Genomic DNA, 27,322 nt, shown 5'->3' with positions numbered 1-27,322 from the left:
CGGCACGCACGGAGATGGAAAAGGTATGCATGAACCTAACCAACCCTGGGGGATACGGTGAACAAGCCAAAGTCCCCAAAAGTCGGCGCGCTCCTCCAATAAAACATAAGAATTAATGGAACATATTTCATTGATTTATTTTTCTTTTCATGGTAATGCAACGCGAAACGCCACAACAACAATCCAACAAACACAACAAAAATACATTCCATGACAAGAAGGACAGGAGTAGGATGAAGAAAAAAAATCGTATATACTCCCTACCCCATTCTTATATTAAGAAAGTTAGGAATTAGATTGCCTCACCGACATAACAAAAAACATAACATAACATAATACAACATCAGTTTGGAAAATATAAAATTTTTGTTAATGGTTCTTAAATTATAAAGCTTAACTATTAAAGGTCTTTTGCATGCGTGAACAATTCTAATAAATGTGACATTTTAGATAAAGACTTACTTAAAGATTAAATTAATGAAATATATTAAATACGAATTGCGATTATTTAAAACCTGATGTTAATAAAAAAATGTGTTGTACGCTTTTTCCCCACTAGGTGGCAGCAAAATTAATTTAACCCAACCCCCAAAAAATCTGAATAATCTAATTTATTTAAGAAATACAAAGAAAGCAATGTGTTTTAAAGAAAAACTATTTGAGTATAAACTAAGTTGGTGAATTTATTTTGAAAAGCTCATAACTTCAATACATCACATTTAAATGTAACTGCCGAGGTTAAAAGCATCTTAATGCAGTAGAAATACAAAGTGACAATTTATTTGCACATAAATATTTAACATGCACATTCATACAAAGTTTCTAAACAGTTTTTGTGCGCATTCTTCTGATGATCCACCTTCCTGCAAATTTCATTTCTCAACTTAACCCTTAAGTTTTGTTTATCTAGTTGCTTCAGGTGAGAATCATTAAAGTTATGACTGAACTTTGAAGGCAGGTGGATATTGAGCAGCCCTGGGCTACAATAATATTTCAGAGGCCACTGGTAAGCAAACGCGTTTAAAGATTTCCCAGATGGCTTTCGAAGTGCTCAAAGTTCAATAATCTTTAGTTTGTAGTGTCTGGCTTCCCAAGTCCTACCTGGTATCAATTTAGCCCTCGTGGTACTTTACATATACAGAACCATACTTAAACTTAAACCTTTTAAAATAATTCTTAAAAAATTATGTTTTTTTACATTTTGGTATTATCTGGGATGGATGAATTCTGCTACACGTGACTCTGTCTTAAATTCGTCACTGCTGCCAATAACCAAAGCTTTCTGAAGGTCAGAATGTTGGTGTGGATTCAGTTCTGGACTATTGTGATGAATCCTGATCCAGGATTGACCTGCCAATGCACAGTAAACAGTGTTCGGTTATAACAAACCCTAAAAAGATTTATATTACTGCATTTACCAGCCACTTTTATATGCGCCTTATAGTGCAACTATACATAGTTTAATCAGTTTGTGGGATCAACCAATTATCTTTGTGTTGCTTACACATCAATTGAGCTTGAGGAACATAATACTTGGGTTACTAGTACTACTGCACCATAATACTCTTGTTTCTGCAGTTTATTTGCTGTATGAATGGACACTGTCACACACTAAGTCATTATTGCATATTGAATGCTTTGTCACAAATGTAAAAAGTGCATACTCTGCAGAATGTAGTACTGTATGTTTGCATTGCATTCAGTCTTCAGTACTAACCTTTAGTTACCCGCTGTCCCATGTCTACCAAAATCTCTGCTCCCACACTGTGATCGATTTTCTCACCAGGTTCATTACGTCCCGCCCCTAACTTGTGCAGGACCTTGGCCACGGTCATGCCATCAATCTCTAAAACCGTTCCTGCCAATCAAAACAGTTCACACATGCACGCAGTGATTGTCACTGAAATGAGAGGTGTTGATTTCTGGGAATGTGCAGCGATGTGCAACAATGCTACTGACAGTGAATATTAATAGCTCGGTGCGATCGGTTTGTAATCATGTTAGTGTTATGTAAAAGTGATTAACATATTAGGTTTTCAAATGAGATCACTGAATATAATTACCATCATGTTGTGCTATAAGCTCTGTTTGATGTGCTGCTCTCTTCATGTGCTTAAAGTAGTCTGCGTCGTCTGCGCACAGGGATTGGGCAGCGTCTGCGGTCACACCCTGGGCCACCAACATAGCCTGAAACTTTTTCAGGGCTTCTCTGTTCTTTAGTTTTTGGAGAATCATATTTTTCCCGTTCTCTAATGTTGAAGAGTGGCGACTTATCCACAATAAGTACCCACCTAAATACGAGTGCAAATGAATTGTCATGTTGGCCAAAGCATTACACATATGAGCCTGTTATCTGAAGTATGCAGATGTTGAAAAACTCTTCTTACCTAAAGTTGAAACAAGTTCATTTAGGTCATCTGGCCCCCGTCCTTTAAGACACTCGAGGGCTTCACACACCTCAACTGCATTTCCCACACAACGACCAATCGGAGCGTCCATACGGCTAAGTACCGCCCCTGTTTTTATATCCAGGTTGTTGCCTGCAGTTACCTGTGTGCACAGGGACACAAAGTAATAACAGTTTTTTATAGTGATGGGCGTGCTATTAAACAGGTGCATGGATATGTGGATCTTAACTGTAATGTCTCAGACCCATAAGGTATTTTACCAGTGAGTGGGCAAGATGGCGCGCACTGTCCAAATCTTTATACAAAGCAGCCCTGCCAAACTTCACATCCAATACAAGTGCATTCAGACCTTCTGCTCCTTTCTTAGAAATGATGGAGCCTGTGCACAAGAGGAGCAAGGTCAAGAGAAGGTCATCTAACTTTACATTAGGAAATCATTCAGGTTTATTTCACCTGTGATGAGAGGAAGACTGTCTACGGTTGATGTGGCATCTCTGAGGGCATAGAGAACTCGATCTGCTGGCACCAGACTCTCGGTCTGTCCTACAATGCAACAGCCTATGTCCTGTAAGATCTGCTTTACCTAGAAACACACATTGATTTATTAATGGTGTGATGTAGTTTATTGCATTTAGGAGTTGTTTGTAGTACACTTATTACAATTTACTGATTCTGTGTGTGTTTAAAGCACACATTATGGAACATATCTTCAAGTTGAATGCAACAGTCTTTGAGAACAATTTGTTACTTTGTATTGTGTACCTTCGTACTTTTTTAACGCACATTCAGTTTTAATGGGTGACGTCATGCGTTGCCGAACTGAATTGTGGATCCGTCGGCGCCCGCCGCATCAGTTCCGTTGTTCGCGGCAGAAGTTATAAATTTCTCAACCTCTCAAGCGGCAACACGTGCGCCAGCCAACCAGATAGCCCCACGCAAATAACCTAGGCAGAGCCAGCCAGCCACGTCCACGGAAGACCGGAGCATGCACAGCGGCCACCGTGATTGGCCGTCTGCCACGCTTCAGACAAGCCTTCCATTAAGCTTTAACGCTTACGCCCCATGTGAATGTACCATTATGATGCGTTTACACCAGCCACAGTAGAGGCGTCAAGCGTGAGTGATTTCAATGTTAAGTCAATGTGAAGATGCGTTGACACACGTCTGGAGGTCTCGTGGCGCGGATGAGGCGTTTGGCACGGCAGATGCAATTCCGCCTCATTCGCGCGAATGGCGTGAATTGAGCATCTGGCGCGGTGCGCGCAAATGGTGCCTTTTGTGCATTTTGAGTTTGTTGCGAATTTGCGGCTGACACCCGAGTTGAAAAATGTGAACTTTCACGGATTTTTGCACCGCATTAACCAATCAGGAGCCTGCTTGCTGCTGTGGCGACAGCCCCGCCCGGAGTGAGCAGTCACCCAGATACGACACAAGTTCTTATATAGAGACAGGAATAAAAAGGACCTTGCTTGGGAGAGTGTCAGTGAGGACATTGGGCAACCTGGTAAGTTGTAATACACATTTCACTTTTGAGTCACGTGATGTTTATCAACCCACGTCATTTATTTTCCCCCTATAGTAAAGCGACCAAATACAAACCTGTAACTCTCTCGATAAATGCACAATCAACATCAGTCATCTTGCAAACAGACAACCGCTTAGCACTTGCCCCTCCCACAAGAAGCGGATTTTGCCTCTGTTCAAGTGGAAAATTAGGTGCGGTAGACGCGATTTTGACGCCTCAAACGCGGTTGGTGTAAACGCAGAATTATTCTGTGGATAAAGTGAACAAGCTCACGTCAAGCATTCCCTTTCGAGAATAGTTCACTCGACATTGTGTCAGAAGCTGGGTCCATCGTCCTTTCACTCATTCCATCGTTCTTTTGCCTCGTTCAGACCACCCACGCCTTCTTGATGTCTGTTGCCCATCTCTTTTAATGAGGCGTTTGAAAATCCCTCATCATTTGCATAAAGTTTTTTCTTAATTTTCTCACATTGCTGGATACGCCTATTCGGGCGCCAACGGTCACTTTGACTCTGCTATTGCTAGTCGCTGGCGATCTAAATGGGATGTAACGCCCCATACAGACCACCAATAACTAGCAGTACTAGAGCGACGTAATCTCATTAATTTCAATGGAAGTGTCACGGCTAGGGGCTGGCTGCTAAACCTAAAGCCACGCCCCTTCTCAATTTCCACCTCGAGGAGGTCCCCAAAGCCACACCCAATGACCAAACAACACGAGAGCAGATAAGTATTAAAACAAACTTTATTTAAATATTTAAAATAACTGGGGGAAATGGGGAAAGGGGCAATTAAAACTAACTCCTCTCTGCCTTCCAGACAGGCCACAGCACGGGAGAGGGGCAGAAAGGGGGAAGAGCGACGGGGGCTCCAGGGGCTGGTGACCCAAGTGTAGGGGGGAGGGGACGGGGGAACACAGGCTCCTGCCAATCCCACTATCCGTGGCGCCCTCCTCTTCTCTCCTGGAGGCAAAAGACAAGCAGTATGAATTTTGGGGTTGTATCTCTCTCTCTCTACTGTGATACCTGCGCCACGTCGGGCCGATGCTCCTCTGCTCACTCCACTGGGTGTTTCTCTCCACAGGGTTTGACCGGGACGCGAAGACTCGTTCAACCTGGGCTAGGATCGCCTTCGCCTGTTGGCTTGCTGGTAACTCGTGGTAAGTATGGTCTTCCTTCCACAGGTCACTCTCCTGACCTTCGCTCTCGCCTTGTCTCTCTCCTCACAGGCCACTTAGACACAATGACACAGTTAGTGCAACTTAATTACTTCTCACCTCTCTGCAGTTTACAGCTCAGGCGTGTGTGTCTGCCCACAGTTCGTTCTACTGACGTTCCCTCTGGTTCTCTCTCTTCCTTTACAGGCAGCTTGGATACAATAACACAGTTAGTGCAACTTGGGTACTTCTCACCTCTCTGCTGTTTACAGCTCAGGCGTGTGTGACCGTCCACAGTTCGGTCTACTGACGTTCACTCTTGTTCTCTCTTCCTTTACAGGCAGCTTGGATACAATAACACAGTTAGTGCAACTTGGGTACTTCTCACCTCTCTGCTGTTTACAGCTCAGGCGTGTGTGACTGTCCACAGTTCGTTCTACTGACGTTCACTCTTGTTCTCCCTTCCTTTACAGGCAGCTTGGATACAATAACACAGTTAGTGCAACTTGGGTACTTCTCGCCTCTCTGCTGTTTACAGCTCAGGCGTGTGTGACTGTCCACAGTTCGTTCTACGGACGTTCACTCTTGTTCTCTCTTCCTTTACAGGCAGCTTGAATACAATAACACAGTTAGTGCAACTTGGGTACTTCTCACCTCTCTGCTGTTTACAGCTCAGGCGTGTGTGACTGTCCACAGTTCGTTCTACTGACGTTCACTCTTGTTCTCTCTTCCTTTACAGGCAGCTTGGATACAATAACACAGTTAGTGCAACTTGGGTACTTCTCACCTCTCTGCTGTTTACAGCTCAGGCGTGTGTGACTGTCCGCAGTTCGTTCTACTGACGTTCACTCTTGTTCTCTCTTCCTTTACAGGCAGCTTGAATACAATAACACAGTTAGTGCAACTTGGGTATTTCTCACCTCTCTGCTGTTTACAGCTCAAGATAGCGCAGCTTTTCCTCAGCTCGCTATACGGTGTTTTGGTCGACAATACTCAGGGCGGCTTACGACAACTGGCCTGCACAGAAGGCAAACGGCGACGATCTTCCTAAGGGGGCGCCGGGGGCACAAACCCTCTCGGCGGATCCGCTGGTCAGCAGGGGGGCGAATCGTCACACCGTCTCACCGGGCCGAGCGCTGCCCTGTCCTCAATGCCCGTAGGCCGATCGAATACCAGACAGGGGCGCCCCTTTGTAGAGACCACGGGGCGGCGGAACTCCTTCGCCCTTCACTCTGCCACAGATGGAACACACAGGTAAAGTAGCAATATACAGGTACGTGTTTGTACTCACACACACACACTGCCAGCTTCCAGGTTTTCACCGCCGCACTCTGCAACTGTCAACACACCGACGGGGCAACTTCCACGGCCCACACCGTCACTGTTTACTTAAATCGCACACAGCATACAATAGTTAATGTTCACACAGCCGTCAGCCTCTCCGTCTCTTCCTCAGTGGAGGGGATGATGCGGGGTACGTCTGACAAGACACACAGCACTTGCACAGCAACCCACAGCAAATACACAGCACCACTTCAACGTGAAAAGGTTTTCAAAGGACATAGACTCACCCACCACTCTACAGGTGCACACACGCGACGCCCCGCGTCCTCCACTTCGCTAAGGGCAGATGGGGGCGATGACACTACGGCCGGAGCTTTTAGGTCTGCTGCTATGGCGATGTAATCCACTTATTCCTGCGGCTCACCTACCACGCTCGATCGGGGGTAGGGCCGCTTTCCTCCTCCTAGAGCGTTCAATAATACACAAGTTGGTAACTATGGTTTCAGATCGAATCTAAAGCCAATACTCACGGCGATCTCCTTGGTAAACAGTTTACAACCAGCTTCGTTTCCTTAATCCTTGGTTACTCCAAACGTGTCACATTTACCGTTGTTTTCTTCTACCCACAGGGTTTCTGCTTACGGTAACATCCGCTGAGAACTATGAGAGGGAAAGAGAGAAAGTGCAACCAACTGCCAACGTGTAACGGACGAGCACAGCTCCGTACTTCAACTCACAACTAACGCACCAAACTGTCCTTTACACTGTCCTAAAATACTCCTCTGTATGCTGTAATCCTCTAATCAACCGGCGTTTTCCTTAAACGCCCACAGCTGCGCTCTATTTCGCTGATTACAGCCCTTGCGATGCTACCAGATGTCCGGTGTTTCCTCTTCCCGGTCTGGGCGGAAACATCCGGGCGGAACCAAAGTTTCCCGACTTTCGGTTCCGCCCAAAAGATCGTCACCTTGTGACAGAAGCTTGGCGACTTCTGAGTGAAAGTGACTATTGGTGACTGGATGAGTTAAGTTTAACTCTATGCAAATGATGAGTGATTTTCGAGAGTGACTACCAATGGGAGCGAAGCAGGCGAGTTCACATCATTCTTCTCTCGTCAGTTACTGGAGTGGACGGTACTCATTTGTTTATGACAACCAGTTTAACAAAGGTTTTATTGAAAGAGACGAGCAACTAGTGGTCTGAATGAGACTTTAGGCGAGTCAGAGGACGGCCACGTCCCAAGCATTCTTTCCCCACTCATTACATATAGAAAACCCCATAATGTGCACAATAAATACTCTACCCCACAATTAACAGATCTCTAGCGCTTCGGCCACTCTCCACACATGAGCAGACCCCATCCATCATATCTGTCGGGCCGGTCCTCCCACCCGGGGGTCACAATATTTCTTTTAATAATAAAAAGGGGCATTATTACAGTGCACATGGCCGTTTCTTTATTCGTTGCAGCAATGTGTAAACAGCTCCCCTGTGTGTAGCTAGCTTATAAAAAGTTTGCTCTTCAGGAATCTCTCTTTACTTAAATCCTGCATCCAGCAGTGAATTGTTGCAGACTTAAACACGTTGGGTTTCAGTGTCGTAGCCTGTTTGACATCACCCAAGCCCCTGTTTTTGGTGGCAGTTAATTTTTGATGCACCTTTATGCTACTGTTTTCTCTCTACATGTTCATATGGGTAAATATACACCTGATCACACAGTGGTGTTTGACTTCACATGCCTGGGTTCAAGGTTGAATTAGTTCCCTGCAACATTACCTAACAACACCCCCACATGTTATTATGGGACACCCCAATAACTGGCGGTAACTCCTCACTTTCTTCACTATAGAGCGTTGTGGCTCAGAGTTCTTGGGATGAAGTGCTTCTCCCGCTACCGTGTTACAAAAGTGTGTCCTGTTGTCGCACCAGGGCGACGTAGGAACTATCCTACATCGGACTCAACGTGCAGGGGCATTGGTTATGGTTTTTTGGGGCCGATTTAAGCTTTAATACAGATGATGTTGACGCTGTAAAAGTTTAGAATATGCCTACCTGCAATATTGCCACAAGGAAATGTGCGTACGTCAAGTCGGAACTTGGCGTGGAGGTAAATACTTTTCCACGTCAAAGACAAGTTTTATAAAGCGTTTGAGTGCATTTGAGCGTACGCACGTTCTAAGATCAAATCTGTGCGTAACAATGCTTTATAAATGAGGCCCCTGGTGAAATTCTTTCTGTCTGAAGCGGTAGAAGGTGTGCCGTGCCGCCCCGCCCGTGCCCTCTAGACCAGAGATTATTTACCTAAAGTGCATTTGGACTCGATTTCGATGCAGGGCCCCCTTGTAAGTGAAAAACATGACGTGTTTTAGCCCGAGTCCCCCTGTGATGCTGGAATAAAATCAGAGGTATTTAAGACTGATGATGGCTGCCTCCGTGGTTCGTCCCTTGGTCTGTTAATATGTTTCCCTGTTAGTTTTGACTGAAGACCTGTGTGCTTAGAGAGGTGCGGGGTTTGTGATGCATATATGTTTAGAACATTAAAACATTGGCCGACCAGGCCTGCTCCGCCACAATTTTCAGTTAGGGCTAAACAACGTTCAGCGTGGGGTGTGGCAAGCTGCACTATTTTGGCAGTTAGAGCAGATTGTGGTATACAGAGAGAGCGTCAGGGGCCTGTTCCTTGTAAGGTTCTCTCTGTGACTTCATATAGGTTTACAGCATACCGTGTATGCGCTGTCACTGCTGTATTATTGCTGATGTTGGGACTACTGGAATTGGAGTCAGCTTTATCTTGCTCCACCTGCGTTATTTCACACAAAAATGCATGTTGTTTTTACCACAGTGTTGGTAAGTTACCACTTGCTTGGTATATGACTATTGTTTACATTTCGCCTGGCCTTGCCGTTCTGTGTCGGTATTTGCTGTTGGATTGTACTTATCTGCTGACTTCTGTCAGTTATTTTGGCGATAAGACTTACTGTGCCCAGGCTGGAGTTAAATATGCAAATCCTGTCTCTTAGGGTACCAAGGTTACGATAGTAATCAAGAGATGTTTTCCTTGGTCGTTGTTTAGGTACATTAAGCCATGTTAAGCTTTTTTATAATGGGCTTCTATGGGATGAAACAAGTAATGTGAAATAATTTACTTTATTTAAAGAATAAGAGCTTGTTCTTATGACAGCAGCAAGTGTTTAATACATGTTTTCCCTGGTCGTTATTTAGGTATGTTAAGCCACATTAAGTGCTTTTCATGTTAATTTTGTAATGTCTTGTTTATATTCACGCCTTGCTCGCACCCTGAGGCTCCACTTATTTACACTGAAGACCGCATCAAGGGTGTAGGGGGGGCTGATGAGCACACTTCAAAGCATAAAAATGACATTCTGATGGGATGGGACACCCTACGGACTCGTAGACTAAGCGAGCACATGCAATTTAAGGCCACGAGACCGAAAGTCCACATGTAGGGCCTCATTTATAAAGCATGCGTACGCACAGATTTGATTGTAAACTGTGCGTACGCACAAATCCACGGCAAAGTCCATATTTATAAAAACTTGACGTGTAAAAGTGCTTAGCGCCACATCAGGGTCTGAGCAGACATACGCACTTTTGCTTGTCCGATTGCTGCAGGTTTTTAGCAATATAAGCCATTATTGCTGCTCGAAATTGGGTTTAAACATTGACAAGCGCTCTTTTATATGTCAATGCCATTAATCAAGCATCGTTTAGGCGGAGGTCTGAATCTGCTCAGCTGCGCACAAGTTCAAGATCATTTGTGATTTATAAATTTCACATCTGAAAGAAAGGGTTCGCGCATTTTCTGTGCGTAAGTTCGGTTTATGAATCAGACGTGCTCATTTTTGATAAATGATCGTAAGATCAAATGTAGAATGGTTTCTACACAGCATTTTATAAATGAGGCCCGTAGTGCTCCATTTGGGACAGGGACAAAGTTGTCATAGATGGAGGTGTTTAATCTGAAAGTTTTAAACGGCAATCATTTGGGGAATGTCATGTAAATAGCCAATTTATTACGTTCTTACATCTGGGAAATCATCTGTTGTTAAAACTCAAACTGCAGAGAGCCTCCATTTAAACAAACAAGAGTTAAAGCTACAATATGTAGATTTTCAAAGCTGAAAAATATGAAACTGTGCAAGTGGTTTTTGGTTATTTTCAAAAAAATTATCTTACAGTTTTTCTCAATTGCTAAAACACAATTTCTGAAACCTTGCTCCTTTTTCTGAAAACATTAAACACAAAACCTCATCTTCAAGCACTATTTGCAAAACCTCTGACTTCTCTTGCAAAATTAAACTTTCGCCCCAAAACAGTTTTACCTGTGTGTAAAATCAAACACTGCTCTCAAAACAGTTTTACCTGTGTTCAAAATCAAACAATGCTCTTAATTCATAAACAAAGTGATCAAAATGATATACACTATCAAACAGTGAGTAAACACTACACAAAAATATAGAAAACACATGGTTCAAAACATATAGTTCTCAGGGAGTCAATTTTTACATATTTACAGTGTAACTCTCATTGTTTTGGACAAATTTGATACAATCAAGCAGATGATTATGTACAAATGTCTGCTGTTTGCATTTTCAATTTAATTTTCATGAAAATACATTATTCTGGTTTCTGTCGAATAGTCTTACACCTCAAAACATTTAGGAATTAGTTCATCGTGCATAGCAGGAAATTGTTGACCATATGTCATAATCTGTTACTGTAAGCATGAAGCGTGTTTTCTATAGGGTTTTTTTTGTAAATGTGAACTGAATCGATAAATTCCTGTCAAGTGAATCCTGAAATTTGTAGTCATTTTTTGAATTTTTTTATTTTTACTGTAATTTTTTTAAAATCACAATTTGTGTTATTTGTTTACAGAAAAAAAGGTAAATTCATCCACATTTTACAAAAAAAATACTGACACATATAATTGTGTACACTTGGTATATTGACAACATGGCAACATTTTGACTGTCTTGTTCATGAACAATGACACACAGACTTGCCATTTTGATGTGACTGACATGTTCACTAATGTAAAAATTTACTTTTGAGAGATGAACTCAGACTTTTCACATCTAGTTTTACAGTACTGTACCCTGCATTTCACAATCTTGTCCTTTGTTTCTGTGATACTGTAAAACTGTTAAGCAGTCAGTACAGTAACAAAAGGAAAGCACAATGTTCAGGGCCATACAATTTGTTCATTGTACAGTATACCGCCTAAAATGCACTGTACTTCTGTATACAACAGTGAACTGGCTAATATTGGTTGTGTCACATCATTTGAAACAGGTTAAATCCATTTTGAGTGGTTGTGTTTAATCAATGACATGTGTGATGACATTTGTATTTGATTGTTGCTGCTTGTGTTTAGCAATATGCATGACATGTGCATTTGAGTGAAGATTGTGTTTTGAGAATGAGTATGAATTTGGAGTTTTGCTAAAAAGTCTAAGTGAGATCTGCAAATTGTGTTTTATGATGTGAAATGGTTGAAGGTATTGACAACAGACTGCACAATTAGATAAATGAGTTCAGGCAACTGAGAACTTTGTTCAGCCAATGGGTTTTAGTGTCTTAGCAATTGAGAAAAACTGTAAATACTTCAATATTAGCAAATCTGAAGGGATTAAACATTTGGGCACAGATTGCTTTTTCCCTTATAACAGGTACTGTAAATCTATGTTGAAACTTTTGTGTTTTTATGTGGTCAGAACAAATGCGGCAGATATATTTTTTCTAATAACTTTTAAGATGTAATTAACTGTCATGTCGATGTATAATGATGACATATCTGCTCTGATGCATTTGTTGAATCTTTATACATTTAGCCTCAATATTTGTAAAACATCAGAAATTAAAGCAACAGTGTAAGTTTACACACAAACAAGACTTTAATATTGCAAATGATCTTTTCATCCACTCTTTACTTTACCTGTTGCACTGACTGGTTGACATTAAAGCCAGGAATAGACTCCAGCTTATCCAGTGTGCCACCTGTATGCGCTAATCCTCTACCACTTATCATGGGCACCTAAAAAAACATACAGTAAACATCTGAAGTAACTCAGTCATGTGAAGGCATCTGACCAGTCAACCTTGTTAGTTACACAGTACATACTGTAACATGGGTGTGTTCACCATTGGCCAACAGTATGCTAGCATTTTTTATAAGCATTATCAGATTGATCATTGACAAACAAATAGTGTCACTTACAGATTTAACATATTTAAAACATTATGAAATAAGTTTGTGCCCTGCTTCTTGGCTTTGTTACATGACATACAATTTTTGTTACATTACATTAATATTTATATTGTACAAGGACAATTTAAAAATGAAATGGTCAAAAATGGACTCTTACAAAGGTGTAACAGCTAGAAACCATTTAAAAAAAAAAATTCTGATGCATAATATGAATTTGCCAATTACCAGTATTGCAGTGTAAAATTGTTGATAATTAGACATTGAATATTAGTTGGTAATTACAAAATGCTGTAACCAACAAGACATACAATTAAAGCTTAGGACTGGCCCTGGTGTAAGAGAGGTGTGTCAGGACCTGCAATACCAGTTCTCCAAAAGAAAATGGACCAAGTTCTGTTCTAAGTTACATAGAACTTAGGGTGTGTTGCATCTATTGTTTTTCAATTTGCTGCCATTAATTATGCCATTAATGAACGACTGCGTTGTCTTTAGGGAGGTTACTGTACATTTAAAGAACACATTTGCAACCATTTTATTTAAATAGTCAATAATACAGAATATTATAAAGGAGGTAAATACTTTGTCTTGATTTAAAATATAAGTTCATACCTTACAGCCACACGCAGCCAAAGCAGGTGCAAGTGGCAGGCTCACTTTGTCTCCAACTCCACCTGTTGAGTGTTTGTCCACCACAAGCCATTCATCCGACCAGACAAACACTTCCCCAGACTTCATCATCTCTTTGGTCAATTGCATGGTCTCTTTTTCAGACATGCCCTTTAACCAAATGGCCATGAGCATAGCCCCTGTAGTTACAACACGTTTGTTATCATATACTTTACAGCTATTGGCCGGTATGTACTGTATCTTATTCATACGCTTACCTATTTGACTGTCTTTTATGGCTTTCGATTTGACCCCTTGGACAAAGGCATGGATCTCTTCATCGGTGAGTTGACCACCATCACGTTTGAGTTTGATGAGCTCAGGGAAAGTGATTGTGTTGTTTGTGTATGACATCTTTAAAGTTAGTTTAGCCAAGATCAGTCTAAACAATGACAATATTCAAAAGTAAAAAAAAATTCAGGGCTGAACAAGTAAAAATAAAATGTTTGTTTGCAGATGTACTTATGGTGATAGTCAGAGTAAGTCCGCTTGGCCAAACAATTCATTGCATTTGTAAATTAATGGTCTACAAAGAAATGATAATACACATATTTGCATACAAAATGTAGCAAATGCAATAAACTGTTCTGTAACTAAAGTCTTTATGATAGTGTTCGAAACAAAAAAAGTTTGTTAAAAAATTAAGTTAAAAATAAGGGGTATCTGTTATGGTGACTTCTAAACAAAATCAGCTTTTATGATTCAAAAAATAGAATACACTGTAAAGGCCAAATTTAAGGCAGCAAAGTTTTTTACAGTGTACATTTATTGTCTACAGTAACATGGTAATAGAAAAATCTGAACGCTTTCGATTTTATTCTTTAAGCTTCCTAATGTTTAACGTTTGCTTGCACAGTACAGTATGTAAAGCAAAATCCTACCTTGACGCACTGCAAAGTAAATATTTGACCAGAATACAACCCTTTAAATCCCTGCACTCACAGTCAGTGATATATGAACCAGCTCCTCTCCTCTCTGTATGTGTGTGCACTGCATGACAAGTACAGTCAATAGACTTTTTATTGGAGGAAATCTACACACCTCCTGGACTTCAGGCTGTAATGTGACAACATTGCTAATGAATTTGATTAATTCAAAAGAATACAAAAAAATAAGTAGTTTTGTATAATAGCTATAATAAGATAATATAACATTTATTGGTGACTTAAAAGCGTTATAAAAGGGTTTGACGTGTTGATGTTAAGCATTAAAAAAAACATTGTCACATGGGAAAGTTGTCACATGGGTTATACCGTATGTCAGTAGCTGAAGGTTTTCAGTCAAAAGTCCAGCTGTATACTTGTTACAATGGCTTTAGCAGTGGCTATTGTATATTTATATTTGTGATGTTTCTTGTGTGCATGAATCTTCCTGCAACCAAAATCTTTATTTTTTTAAATAAACACAATAAACCACACTGAAAACTGTGACAATACAAAAAGGCCATTTATAAATCCCCACAGCGTTTACTGAATACTTAAACTGTAGGTTTCTAAGGACAATGATATTTTTCATAAGTGCAAGGTTTGGGACAGGCGTCACATTTTAAGTTTATACAATTCATTAACATAAAATGTGATATTTGAACATGTTTTTCTAGGATTTACGTTTTATGAATTGTTTGTGATCATGTAAAAAGTTATTAAATAATTAATTTCAGTATAGATGTTATGGATATGACAGCATTGTATATTTCAAAACAAAAATGATAAGGCAAGGCTGGATTTTGTACAAACGTACCCCATAAAGTGGGTTTTGTCTGAATGTGTGATGGGTGATTTTAAAAGACACTGTGGTAGCACTCTATTTTACAATACGTGCACTTACCCTGTACATATATGGGAAACAAGCTGTACCCACCGACAAATGTGTGGCACTTACTTTTAGGTATCTACATGGTAATTAATTGGTATTCTTACTGTACTTACCAGTGGTACACACCTAATAGGTACCATGCAACTATAAGTATTGGGTAATAACAGATACATACTTATAGTGCAGGTATACCGTAACCAACAAGAAACATTACTGTACTCACAAATGAATGCACAATACAAGTATCCAGCATCTACAGGGAAGCTAGGGCAAATGACAGGTACTTACAGTGTACCATACATATATGATAACTAAGAACAAACAGTACTGATGTGCTATATTTTGGTACTCAGTATCTTTGTCCTTTAAACCAAGCATTAAATAACTGTATGCATTAACTACTGGGTACATTTACTACTACGTCTATGGTAACTGGATGGAAAAAGGACTGTAAAATAAAGTGTTGCTTTTTACACAGTTATTACATAGGACCTACCACCTAAGATTTAGCATCATATACATGTCACTGTGAGGCAAACCCAACCAGTGACTATCATACGCATTAACTACTGGGTAAATTCACTAGTACACACTTATTGTGTATATACAATTTGTAAGGACAGAAGTGTTTGATATTAGTTATCATATATGTACACTATAAATATTATAACTTACCCCAACTTACCTGCAAATACTAAATACTTAAATTGTACATTTATTTGTTAGTACAGTTGTTTCTCGTTAGTTACGGTATACCTACAATATATGTATCTGTTATTACCCAGTACTTATCTAGAGTTACATAATAACTACCAAGTATGTACCACTGGTAAGTACAGTACCACACATTTGTCGGTAAGTACAACTTATTTACCATATATGTACAGGGTAAGTACACGCACTGCAAAACAAAGCGCTAGCGATATGGTAGAGCAAGACATTACTATTATCTTTCCGAAATGATGACGTCTGTCTTTCAAACAATGTTAAACTCTTGATGCATTCATTTGCAATCGACAAATACACAGAAAAGCCATCAGCAAAATGTTTGTATTCATTTTAAATTTCTATAGCCATCCTAAAACATGAATAAATGATGAATAAATCAGATCCAGTTTTTCTAGAGGAGGATGATATATTATGATTAATCCCCACAGCCTGAGAGATTCTTTAATAATAGACAAATCAAATTATATTTTTGTGTACATTTTCTCAGTTAAAGGAATCCCAGTGTCCAGAACTCGATCCCTAAATCACATCATCCAACAAATAATACAAAAAGTCAACAACAGAAGAGAAAGTGTCTAAAAGCCTCTTACACCAATATTTCATGATGTACTACTAGGGTGTGAGTGTGAATGAGAAAAGGTTGAACTGAAGATGTTTGGATTCAGATAAGGGAAATGTTTATGCAGATGGCTTATAAACAGTAGCACCCACATCTTTGTGCAAATTTACCGACTGGAGGAGACACGCATTTGAGGATTTTTCCTCTGATGGCAGAATTTGACTGTTGGCTATAAATGCGTAAACCACACGAACTCCGACTTTTCCAGCTTACAGAGTGAAACATACAAGTCAAGCTAGTTACCTGATCATTGTGTAATGATGCACAATATAACCTAACGTTTGATTATCAGGAGAGAGAATTGAAAAATAAATGTATATATTCACAGTTCAGATGCTTTGGCAAAAGCATTCAGAAGCAATTTGGTTCTACTATAAGGATTTTGGGAAAATAATTACATGTGCTTCCCCAGATGGGGGTTAAGAGCCCAAAAGCAGTAACTGCAATATGTCAAAAAAAAAGAAAAAAAAACTGGGGATTATTAGGCAATTTTGCCACCTTAGCAGTCTGCGCTAAGAGATTTTTAGACACAATTGTGAATACTTATAAACTTTGATAAAAAGCCCTTAGGTAGCATATATTCTGCTCATATTCTTCTAAACTAAAAGCTTTGAGAAGCATTAAATTCCAAATGAGTAATTGCACAATACAGAACCAAATAGATCATGGCAAAGAAACATTGTCTTGGTAAATTCACAATTTGATCGGCATGAAATGACTGACTGCTCATTTATCAAATACAAAAAGTAACAAATAAATGTATACATACAACCCATAATATTTTAAATCTTAATTTTAAACAAAACTACATTCTACATATAGTCTTACTGAGCATTTTTTCATAACAGACAAAAGTCAAAGGTCTGTCTGAAATTAAAATAAAAAAGTGAACTAGTCCAAAGATGTGTGTTTATAACTCACAAATCACAAGTTGTACTATGTGCAAAAAAAGAATAACTGTGTTAATGTTAGGGTATCATGATAAAAATAAAGAGATATGAAAAACTCACAGGGCATAAGACAAATCTCACATTATTCTCATTTCCTTTTTGAATAAATAATTCCATATATATATCATATACATATAAAATCGAATGTAGTGAGTGAAAATATCTATCTTTAACAAATTTTAGATGGCGGCAGTATTACCTCAAGGCCACACTTGTATTGGATTGGGAGAAGTTTTTTTCTCCTGGTTTAGGGCAGATTGTCAGATCCTTTCTTACTTGGACAAGTCCAGTCGCGCAATACATCTTAATACCATTAGCATGGCTTTCTAATTTTCAGTTGCAAGATGGTTAATGAAAATACTGTAAATTCTGGGCACTTGGAAGCATTGGCATCCGTTACAGAAGAGCTTTCCATTCTTAATCCTTTTGCTCCCAAGTGAATTCTGATTTCTAGATTGCAGACGTCTATCTTGGAAACACGTATAATCCATGCAAATCCAGACATTGCAGATATCCTTATACTTCCTTTGACAGTGCAATATCGGCTGTAATGTTGTCCCACACCTTCATTATTGTAGTTTGATTTGTAAAACATGGCACATACTGTAAAAGAAATGGCTGCTTGCTGGTTATTTAGTTTGTTATTGTGCAGAAACCCCATTTAAAAAACATGGCCAGGTAATGTTATTCTTTAGATTCTTATAGTAATATCATATTGTGCAATGGGTCCGTGCTCTTTTCCAGCATGTACATTTTTCTCTTAGTAGTTGAAAAAGTAAAAAAACAAGTGATGAATGTGAAGATCAAATTTGTGAATGTAATATCAAGGGTGCATGAGTATTGTGTGAGCCTGTGAGGGCTATTTCCTATAAGAGTGGGGGCGGAGTTTAGTGCGTTTAGTGCGCTTTTCACCTAGGTGTGTGTGAATGTATGATTAAATTGACAAATAAATGTTTTTAATTTTGTTATAAAACAATTTAAATTATTTAGTGATAGGGTGTTGAACTATTTCCTGTATTTTCGCTCTCCTCAACTCTCTAGCAGCTGCTTTAGTGCACGTTCAATGTTCATTCTGTGTCCCACACGAGTCACTCCTAACTCAGCCAAATCGTCCTTGGTGAGGGCGGGCAAGTGTGCACCTTCAATCTCATGTTCCAAAAACCGTGCACGGTGTTCCCCTAGTCCTACACTCTCTAGCCATTCTCCTACATCATACTTACTCCACAGAGCTAGGGGGCGCTGTCTAAATGGTCGCAGGGCCAGAAGAGGGGCCCCAAGTACTGGTGAGGGGCAAGGGGAAGCGCACGGGGAAGGTGATGGAGACCGGCTGCGTGCTCGTGCACTAGCGCTCCTCATGACGAAACGCACCTCCTTGGGCTCCTGGGGCAGGCTCAGGCTAGAGGACTTGAGGATAGTGTGATGGTGGTGATGAGGTCCAAAAGTACGAACGGGGCCCAGCGGTTCACTCCGTTCAGGGGTGGCTCCGGGGCTTGGAGTCCTACGGGTCACAGGGTATCGGCTCCCAGGCCGGATCGTAAAGGTGGTGCCGTAACTCCTCTGGGAAATGGTGTGAAGCTCCCCTAAACTACTAAAGAGTCTACAAGAAAGTGAAAAGATACAGAAAACTAAGAGATGTGTAAGCGTGGAGGAAACAAAAATTAAGAAGAGTTTTGGAAATAACTTGGATGCTAATCTGAGAATATAATAAAGCAGATCCAATGCGGTAAGCACTGGGTTTGGGTTTGTTAACTAAAATGGTGCGGAGCATGCAGTGAGAACTTAATGCACTTAAATGACAGTTAGAGCAGTTCATGTAAAACTGGAGTCCTCAGAGGAGTACAAGGTTTTTTTAAGAGTTGGAAATTCAGTATTATCACAGCTGGTATTAATTTATGGCAGGTATGCATTTTGAAAACATTCTTCCTAACACTAATGCAGCAACATATACGTTCTACTTGTTGAAGGTATGTGTCTTATAGTAAATCAAAATACAGGCATGTTTGACCGCATGAATTATTTTAAATGCGGTCAAACATATAGAAGAAATTTATAGAACTAGATCAAGTGACCTTCAGTGGTACACTGAAAATTCCAGTTTCTTTGCTCATATACAAAAAGCTGAAATGCCTCAGTTAGAATCAATTACCGCATCAATGAACCATTTTAAGCTTTGAAGACAAGCCCACCACAGAATTTGCAGCTGGATTAATAGCTGCAGAAAGGGGTTTTAGTAAAGGTTAGTTAGATAAGGAGTTGTTTTTACCCACAGAGCTAAAAACCTACGATTTACTTTCTCCTCCATTCTCCTCACATCTGCAAGGACATACAGACACACACACATACACGTGTGTTATGGAAAGGCAGTTTAACCATGTGTCTGACTAAGGGTGACAACGTTCAAGTGGGTGTATTGCTAAAAGATATCGAAAATTTTGCTGTGGTTCATGCAAGTGTGCAAATAAGATGTTTTGTGCTTTTTTTTCAACTTTGTGCCCAGTTGAAACAGTTAGTCTTTCTTACCTAGCCCCTCCCACAGGTGACCTTCTGCCAGGATCAAGTGGCGCTCCCAGTGGTGGCTCCTCCCCCAGTGAATGACTGTCCTTGCTTAATAACTCTGCCCCCATAGCAGCAGGCCGACTTTCATCAGCCCCACCCACTTGGGTCCGGGGCTCCTCCCCCCAGAGTTTGGAGCGTCTTTGGAATAGGTAGCGTGGACGAGTAGGGCCTGTACTGGGTGGGTGTGGAAGCAGCTCACTGTCTGATGACTGTTTAAGCAGTGGGTCCCTGAGATGAGCGGGGCGACCACGACCCACCCCGCAACGTGGTTTGCTTGCATGTGCGGAATCTGTGCTCTCTGAAGACAAAGTGGACATGCTGGAGACTGTAGAAACAGTACTTGTGGTCTCCATATGAGGGTCTTCTACCCCAGAGTCCGCTGCTGAATCACTTGCTTTACCAGAGGAAGTCTTGGCTATAGATGGTCGTGATCCACTAGGTGATATGCTTAAAGTGGATTTGGGTGTTTCTTTGCTTAGAAGGCCATTCGCAAAGGGTTGAGGGGGTGGCACAAGGCCTATCTTTCGAAGCTCCTCTCTTGTTTCCTCATCACTTGAGGAGAGCAGGGCAGGGGGCAGAGTCACTGTGTAGGGCTCTGCATCCTCCTCCGAGCTCATAGTCAGACTTCGTGCAGTTAGATTTGAGAGGGTCGGAGCAGGGGAGGGCAATGTGGGTGGGACTGCTGGTTGGCTATGCTCTGTATCCATTAGTGTAGGCTGGACACCTTGCACATTCGATGGCACTGATGCCTCTTCCAAGCTTCGTCCAGATCCAGGGCTACCGCTTGTCATCTGGCTAGCTGTATCTGTGATACTGACAGGTTCCTCTCTCCATGAATTTGAAGGAGGAACCTCAAGAGGAGCAGGGGGTGTTGCTCCACCCTCTGTTTCTGGCCTCTCCACTGCTCTGCCTTGAGTAGGAGAAGGTGTGGGTGAAGGTGTAGGAGTTGGTGTATTCCGACCACTAAGAGCCCGTTCCCGTGCAGCCAGTGCAAGTGCTAATGGAGAGGAGGGATCCAACGGTCGACCTGTTAGAGGATGTATAAAAGTGGTGCCACCTGGTGGTGGGCCAGGAGAAAGCATAGGTGCAGGTGGAGGCAACTCAGCCAATTCATCCACTGAATGGGACTGAGAAAGTAATGGAGTTGTCTGTGGTTCTGTTCCAGCACCTTCTACGGACAGAAAAACGCTGGGTCTGCGTCGAGCCCCAGGGGGTGTGATCCTGGCTCGTTCCGAGAGAACCTGCTGTTGGAACTGCTCTGCTCTAGTGCTGTGTGGAATCCTTGACCCTCCCAAAGGAGAAGGGTCTCTACTAGTCTGATTACCTGCTCCTTCCTCAACCGGTCCTTGCTTGACTAGTGGGCTCTTTCTACGTTGAGGCTTGGTTGGAGTATAGACAGCACTTAGACGACCTACATTAGCATATGGATTCTCTACCGGTGGCCCACGCCTACGGCCACGTTCAGGAGGAAGAGCTCCAGAGGTAGGCGTTTGTGGCCTTACTATAGGGGCAGGCTCCACTGGCAGGTGGGTGGTGTCCTGGAGAATAATCATGGATCGGGTTTTACGTTGACGATCAGTTGTGACTGGGCCATGAAGCTTAGGCTCCGCCCCCGGACGGAAGCTAGATCTGTTCTGGTTAGCAGCACGAGAGGGAGGCGGAGGTGGAAGAAAGGAAGGAGGTGGCCCTGAATCAAGAAAGTAGGGAGTTGGAGGTGGTGGAGGAGCTGTTTGCGGAGGGGGTGGAATACTGTCTTGTCTAAAGCTGTCAGTCATTGAGGAACTTCTAGGGAAGCGATGCTCTCCAATCAAGGCAGAAATTCTTTCGTCTTCAGGGGCACCTACAAAACAAGGTTTACAAAATTAAAAACTAATATTTTTATGATTATAAAAAAATTGAGTTCTATGGGACTTGCATTCTGTGTCATTCACAGCTGATAGCCATTATTAACACTTGTGGAGTAGGTAGAATCGAAATGGAAAGAGCTTTACCAGATAGTTGTACTTTTAAAGAGTACCCTCGATTCACTTTTCAAGCAATTTGTTCTTACCCTTAGGTGAGTACAGTTTGTTTATACATATATATGTGTGTGTGTGTGTGTGTGTGTACCTGGTAATTATCACGTTGTGGGGACCAATTGTCCCCACAAAGACCACAAAGATAGGAATACCAGTGTTTTTGTGACCTTGTGGGGACATTTTGATGTCCCCATGAGGAAACAAGCTTATAAATCAAACAAAATGATGTTTATTGAAAATGTGAAGTATCAGAAAGTTGATGGTTGGGGTTAGGGAATGGGGTAGGTTAGGGGAATAGAATATATAGTTTGTACAGTATAAAATGCATTACGTCTATGGAATGTCCCCACAAAACATGGAAACCAGAATGTGTGTGTGTGTGTGTGTGTGTGTGTGTGTGTGTGTGTGTGTGTGTGTGTGTGTGTGTGTGTGTGTGTGTGTGTGTGTGTGTGTGTGTGTGTGAAATGACACATGAAACTTTACCAAATGACTTGGTTCTGGACATCCCACGAGGCAGCTGTATGTGACTTTTGTCCACACCCCAGGACACTCCTGCATTTAATGGCAAACCCTGTCTCTCTAACAAGGACTATATGTAAAAAAAAACACAAGAGAAACATTGGCCAGAATTCAGTTTGGTCAGAACAAATAAACCAGTTCCTGATTCAGTTATCATTAAAAATAAACAAATAAAATATTATTACTACGGTACTATCATATCACTATCTTCTGTCTAGACCACCAGATTCAAACTCTTTATTTATCCCAAGACAATATAGATTATAAATAAAAACTGATCACCTGCCAAATTCACTGGCGGGACTATCTTTAATGACACACTTTGACTACTACACTGGTGATGTGCACCATCTGTTGTGTATAGGTCATAATATACCTGCTATATACAGTATGGCATAAAATAAGTTGTTTAATGTAATTAGGCCTTAACTGGAATTCCAATTTGAGCTGTTTGTCTGAAATTTAGAGGATAGTAGATAAGTAGTATCAGACTCACACTGATCTCAGCCTGTGTGATGCGACGACTCGTTGGTCTCTGTTTCACAGTGGCTGCTCTGGAATCTGAATCCGGGGGGCGAGGCCTCATCACTACAACAGGTTCTTTGGGCGAACTTAACATCTCATCCAGCTTCTCTGTGTGGGACACACATATGCATAAACACTTAATACACATTCCAGTATTCGGGACTGTCCTTTGCTTTCATATCAAAGAAGACCAAACACAAACACCAAGTGCACCAGAAAATAAAAGAATGCGAGTATAAAAGTCAGAAATACAGAACAAAAACAAATACAGTACTCACACACAAGAGCAAATTTTGTTTGTTTGCAGTCCACATTTAAGGTATACATTAAAATGCCAAAAGAAAAACAAACACACACTTAAAATGACACAAGCTAATAGAGGGATAGATAACTATTATGACACTCCATGCTAATCAGCATATAGAACCAGTACATGGAGCTAGTCTCACGTTGATGATGTCAAATCTTACCTCCCCTCCTTCTCCTCGACGCTTGTGAACAAGAAGCAAGGACAATCTACAGTTCCTGATTTAGCTCACAGATTTGTATATTTATAGTCACTTTAAATAAGTCTTAAAGGTGCAGTGTGTCATTTTTTGAAGGATCTCTTGACAGAAATGCAAAATAATATACAAAACTATAATATCAGGGGTGTGTAAAGACCTTTCATTATGAACCGTTATGTTTTTATTACCTTAGAATGAGACATTTTTATCTACATACGCACGCTTCTTTATGCGTTTCAAAAGCAAGCTGTTGGTTGCAATGCTCAACCTCACCACTAGATGCCACAAAAATGTACACACTGCACCTTTAAAATAAAGCAGTTTCACTGTATACAGTTGTTGCTTTATTATGTAAATGAAAAGTTCAAGTCTGTTCAAACTTGAGTTATCTGAGACATCCATATGTGTTTGCATCCATATTTGCATGTTTTTGAGTTATTGGCTTACCCAGTTCCTCCAGTTCTGCGGTCATGCTTTTGGAGCGTAGGGTCAGGCTGGTGCTCGGGTCTCTCTTGGGAGGTGGGGGGGCTAATGAATCAACATGGACCAAACATTTTTTAATTATATTTTCCAATCAAAAGCAAGAAAATGTTACTGGTGTGTGCATGAAACCTTTTTTGCGGATCACATCTCCTGTTTCAGGTTTGCGCGTGACAGACACCACCTTCATTATGAGCCGACTCCCACCCTGCCGAATAAGAGACACCACCTGCCTGTGTCCCACTTTTACAACACTCACCCCATTCACCTGATGGGTAATAGAGAGGGGGGGGGATATTTTTGTATGTATTTTGCAGGAACCTATCAGATGTATGCTATTCTTCATCAGTCTAACAACTGCTTACATTTCTTATCTGCCATCACCTTGAAAACTCATAGCAGTTAACCTTTAGTGCACAGAACACAAATTTTGATGAGGATGAGCCCTGAAAAACTATAAGTAAACAATTCTGTACCTCTATAAGAAAATCCCCTGTCCTCAATCCTGCCCTCCATGCCACTCCCTCGAGGTCCACTGATTCCAGATATTGCAGTGCAGGAAACGCAGGTGTAGGTGTGAACTCTTCAATGGGCGTCTCGGCTGAGAATACACAGGCTTTTAATGATTGTATTTTTGGGTATTTCAATTTCAATTTATAATCACCTGTGTGTCTGTGAGTGCTTATATTTCAGACCTTTAGCTCCCCGAAGCACAAAGCCAAATCCTTCACTGTCTCTTTTCTGCAACGTTGCACTTTTTTCTTCAATAACATAATCGCTGTGAATTTAAAGAAAACAATAGTCAGATGTGCTGCATTGCCTGTATTCTCTGTTTTCCCAAACTCACAATCTCACACATTTCTCAAGGAAATATTTCTACCGCCATACCACTTGTAGTACAGTACTGCAGTATCAAACTTTTACACTGAATATACGCGCGCAGTGTGTAAAGACTTTAACTGGAGTATGTGTTTAACTTTATTTTGTATTATTTTTAATGCACTTGATATTTAATAATATAGTATGAACTGTATACAGAGAGTCAGGATATGTCATTTCACTGTTCTTGCATCTTTCCTCGCTCGCATCATAGGGTGGTGGAGCAAAGTTATGAGGAAAAGAAGCAAGGAAGGAAACGGGGATGCACAAATAAGAATTAAAAAGCACCCCATCTCATGTTTTTCATCAGGATGAGAAGTAGAGATTGAAATAGTATAGAGGGAAAGATGGAGAGGAAGTATGTACCTGTAGGAGGTATAGTTGTCATAGGAGCCAACAGTATAGTGCCTGAAAAGTCTCTTGGTGCGATCCTCCCTCGTCTCTGAAAAAACAGATGCATGACCACCATTGATACTAAATAACATTACCCATCATCTTAACCAGCTGTGACACGACAACAAAACATTTGTGTCCAAATAATGACACGTGATGCAACAAAATTACGGCCAATAACAATAGCATGATGACATGCTCTCTTGTAACATGCTACACATCTGAAGAGCATCAAACAAGAAAATATACCTCATATACATTTGATATGTTTAATGTCTTGCCATGTCATAGTTACTGATAAGATGATAATCTATGATGTTTTACTTGGAGATGTTCACTTGCACTGTGAATATGTGAATGTGTATTCTATGGGTTATTCTATAGATAATGTGTATTCTTTATGTTTACATACATTTTTAATTGTGTCATTTGTTTAAATTGACAATAGTACATTTTAAGCATTAATAAACAGAAATATTATGAGATATAACTACTTTACTAAATTTTATTTAAATCATTATTTTAACCTAAAATGTGGTACCATTATATACATAAATGGTGGGTTTTAGACAAAAGGAGTTTCCTCAGTGTAGGTGTGACTACCTGACACAATACTGCAATAATAGTAACCATGCAACCAATAAATGTGTTGTACTGCCGCTAGCCACAACTGGTTAGGTAATACTCCACAGTACTTGACATAATGCTGTGTCCGAAATAGTCCCTTGTACCCTTTCAGTTAGGGCTGTCACAATTATAAAAATTGGCTGACGGTTTTGATCCATTGATGAATTGATTGATAAATTGTGATGATTATGACCATTAGTTGTCTGTTTTATTGCTTTGATTTTTGCACAGATTTTTGTTGTTGTGATTATTTAAATTAAATCTTTGGCTAGATTTACTCGGCAGTAAATATTAATACATATAACACATATTTAAAAGTAATCTGATAATGTCTTGTTTATACAGTTGCTGCAGCTCCCCCTTGTGTTTTTTAGAGAGATGTGCAATCATTGCGGTGATTTGAAATCATTGCCATGAGATCAAACAACGCGATTAGATCATTGTGACAGCCCTACTTTCAGTGGTGTCCAAAACTATAGTGGATGTTATCCATTGCACTCAATCCTGTGATGCACCACAATGCAATAATATGATGCCACGGCCAGTATCCCTTCCAATCAAACTCTGTCTCTGAATTCACATCATTAAACAAGTACTGTTTAATTTTTTCATTTACTCAAGCGAACTATATTAGTGATGTAGGGAATAGTGAATAAGGGTATTAGTACCAATTATCGAGACAAAACATATTCTAACATATAAATGCGCTGTGTGCACTAACCAAGTCGAGGGTCATACTGTCTCATCTGGACCTCCTCTACACAGTGCGCAGGAAACCAGCCAGTTCGTCCTTTAACCGATCCTTCCCAGAATCCTCCCTCACCTATGCTTAACACTAGTGTACATGCAATATAAAACATCACATTACAGCATTTGCCATAAAAAAAAACTATTAAGAATTTTGAAAATGCATTTAATCTCCACACAGGATGTCCTGACTGACCTTTGACCCTCTCTCCACGGTTCAATGTGATCTCACCCTCGCCCTGTGGGGAGTGGGAGCTGACGGCAATGAAGGTACGGCCGGGCACCGCACTGTAGAGCCGTCGCTTTGGCCCCCGAGAAACAGCAGGAGGACTCGGCTCTCTTTGGACGGGACTTCCAGGGCTGAAGGATGCAAAAGTGATTGGTGACAGTCAACATCAACTTTTATGTTTGACAGCATAGATGTAAAATACGTTTTAGATCAAATAAAATAAAATGTATACCAATATAATTGCAGAAGTGTATAATTACTGGGCCAATATCATCACAATGATTTTCAGAATTCCCCCAAAAATGTGAGTCACACTTATCTGTGTGAAACTTACTTCCATAGTTCTAGGATGTTGTGGGTGGTTGCCAGTGTGTTACTATATGATGTTTTACTATTGTGTGGTTACAAAAGACTTAGAATATAGCACAGATATATCCATATGAACCAATTTAATGCTAC

At 40.6% G+C, this 27,322-nt stretch overlaps 2 protein-coding genes and 1 long non-coding RNA gene across 15 annotated transcripts in view; 1 reads left to right on the top strand and 2 right to left on the bottom strand.

The window, feature by feature from the left end:
- Positions 1 to 112: 112 nt before the first annotated feature.
- Positions 113 to 14,284, bottom strand: tymp (thymidine phosphorylase). Of its 3 annotated transcripts, none has more exons than XM_055191203.2 (10): positions 14,153 to 14,284; positions 13,490 to 13,653; positions 13,215 to 13,411; positions 12,333 to 12,431; positions 2,862 to 2,991; positions 2,669 to 2,787; positions 2,388 to 2,550; positions 2,064 to 2,291; positions 1,718 to 1,858; positions 113 to 1,350 (listed from the first exon to the last, which is right to left on the bottom strand). In XM_055191203.2, the coding sequence occupies exons 2-10, from the start codon at positions 13,623 to 13,625 to the stop codon at positions 1,208 to 1,210; spliced, it is 1,356 nt and encodes a 451-aa protein (XP_055047178.2). In that variant the 5' UTR covers positions 13,626 to 13,653; positions 14,153 to 14,284; the 3' UTR covers positions 113 to 1,207. The 3 variants fall into 3 exon arrangements, with proteins under 3 accessions (XP_055047178.2, XP_073728653.1, XP_055047179.2); XM_073872552.1 differs by having other exon boundaries at positions 13,490 to 13,625; positions 14,153 to 14,273; XM_055191204.2 differs by having other exon boundaries at positions 14,214 to 14,249.
- On the top strand, positions 13,381 to 27,103 carry LOC129432641 (uncharacterized). Its single transcript, XR_008640201.1, has 2 exons — positions 13,381 to 13,554; positions 26,816 to 27,103. It is a non-coding gene; the product is annotated as an uncharacterized lncRNA (long non-coding RNA).
- Positions 16,120 to 27,322, bottom strand: part of shank3b (SH3 and multiple ankyrin repeat domains 3b) — a 35,289-nt gene continuing 24,086 nt past the window's right edge. For 7 of the 11 annotated variants that reach the window (XM_073872181.1, XM_073872261.1, XM_073872149.1 and 4 more), the window contains 13 exons: positions 26,831 to 26,994; positions 26,609 to 26,722; positions 25,234 to 25,309; positions 24,684 to 24,766; positions 24,465 to 24,589; positions 24,121 to 24,256; positions 23,956 to 24,036; positions 23,473 to 23,493; positions 22,974 to 23,110; positions 22,442 to 22,547; positions 19,905 to 21,780; positions 19,668 to 19,697; positions 16,120 to 18,981 (listed from right to left, as the gene is read on the bottom strand). In XM_073872181.1, coding sequence (XP_073728282.1) covers positions 18,414 to 18,981; positions 19,668 to 19,697; positions 19,905 to 21,780; positions 22,442 to 22,547; positions 22,974 to 23,110; positions 23,473 to 23,493; positions 23,956 to 24,036; positions 24,121 to 24,256; positions 24,465 to 24,589; positions 24,684 to 24,766; positions 25,234 to 25,309; positions 26,609 to 26,722; positions 26,831 to 26,994 — 3,517 coding nt within the window. In that variant the 3' untranslated portion in view covers positions 16,120 to 18,413. Of the gene's footprint in view, positions 18,982 to 19,647; positions 19,698 to 19,904; positions 21,781 to 22,441; positions 22,548 to 22,973; positions 23,111 to 23,472; positions 23,494 to 23,955; positions 24,037 to 24,120; positions 24,257 to 24,464; positions 24,590 to 24,683; positions 24,767 to 25,233; positions 25,310 to 26,608; positions 26,723 to 26,830; positions 26,995 to 27,322 lie in introns of all 11 variants that reach the window. The other 4 variants (XM_073872387.1, XM_073872408.1, XM_073872281.1 and 1 more) reach the window with 4 other exon arrangements.

This window comes from Misgurnus anguillicaudatus, chromosome 1 (assembly GCF_027580225.2).
Source record: "Misgurnus anguillicaudatus chromosome 1, ASM2758022v2, whole genome shotgun sequence".
In the NCBI taxonomy this organism is placed as follows: domain Eukaryota; kingdom Metazoa; phylum Chordata; class Actinopteri; order Cypriniformes; family Cobitidae; genus Misgurnus; species Misgurnus anguillicaudatus.
This window is presented reverse-complemented; position numbering and strand designations above follow the sequence as displayed.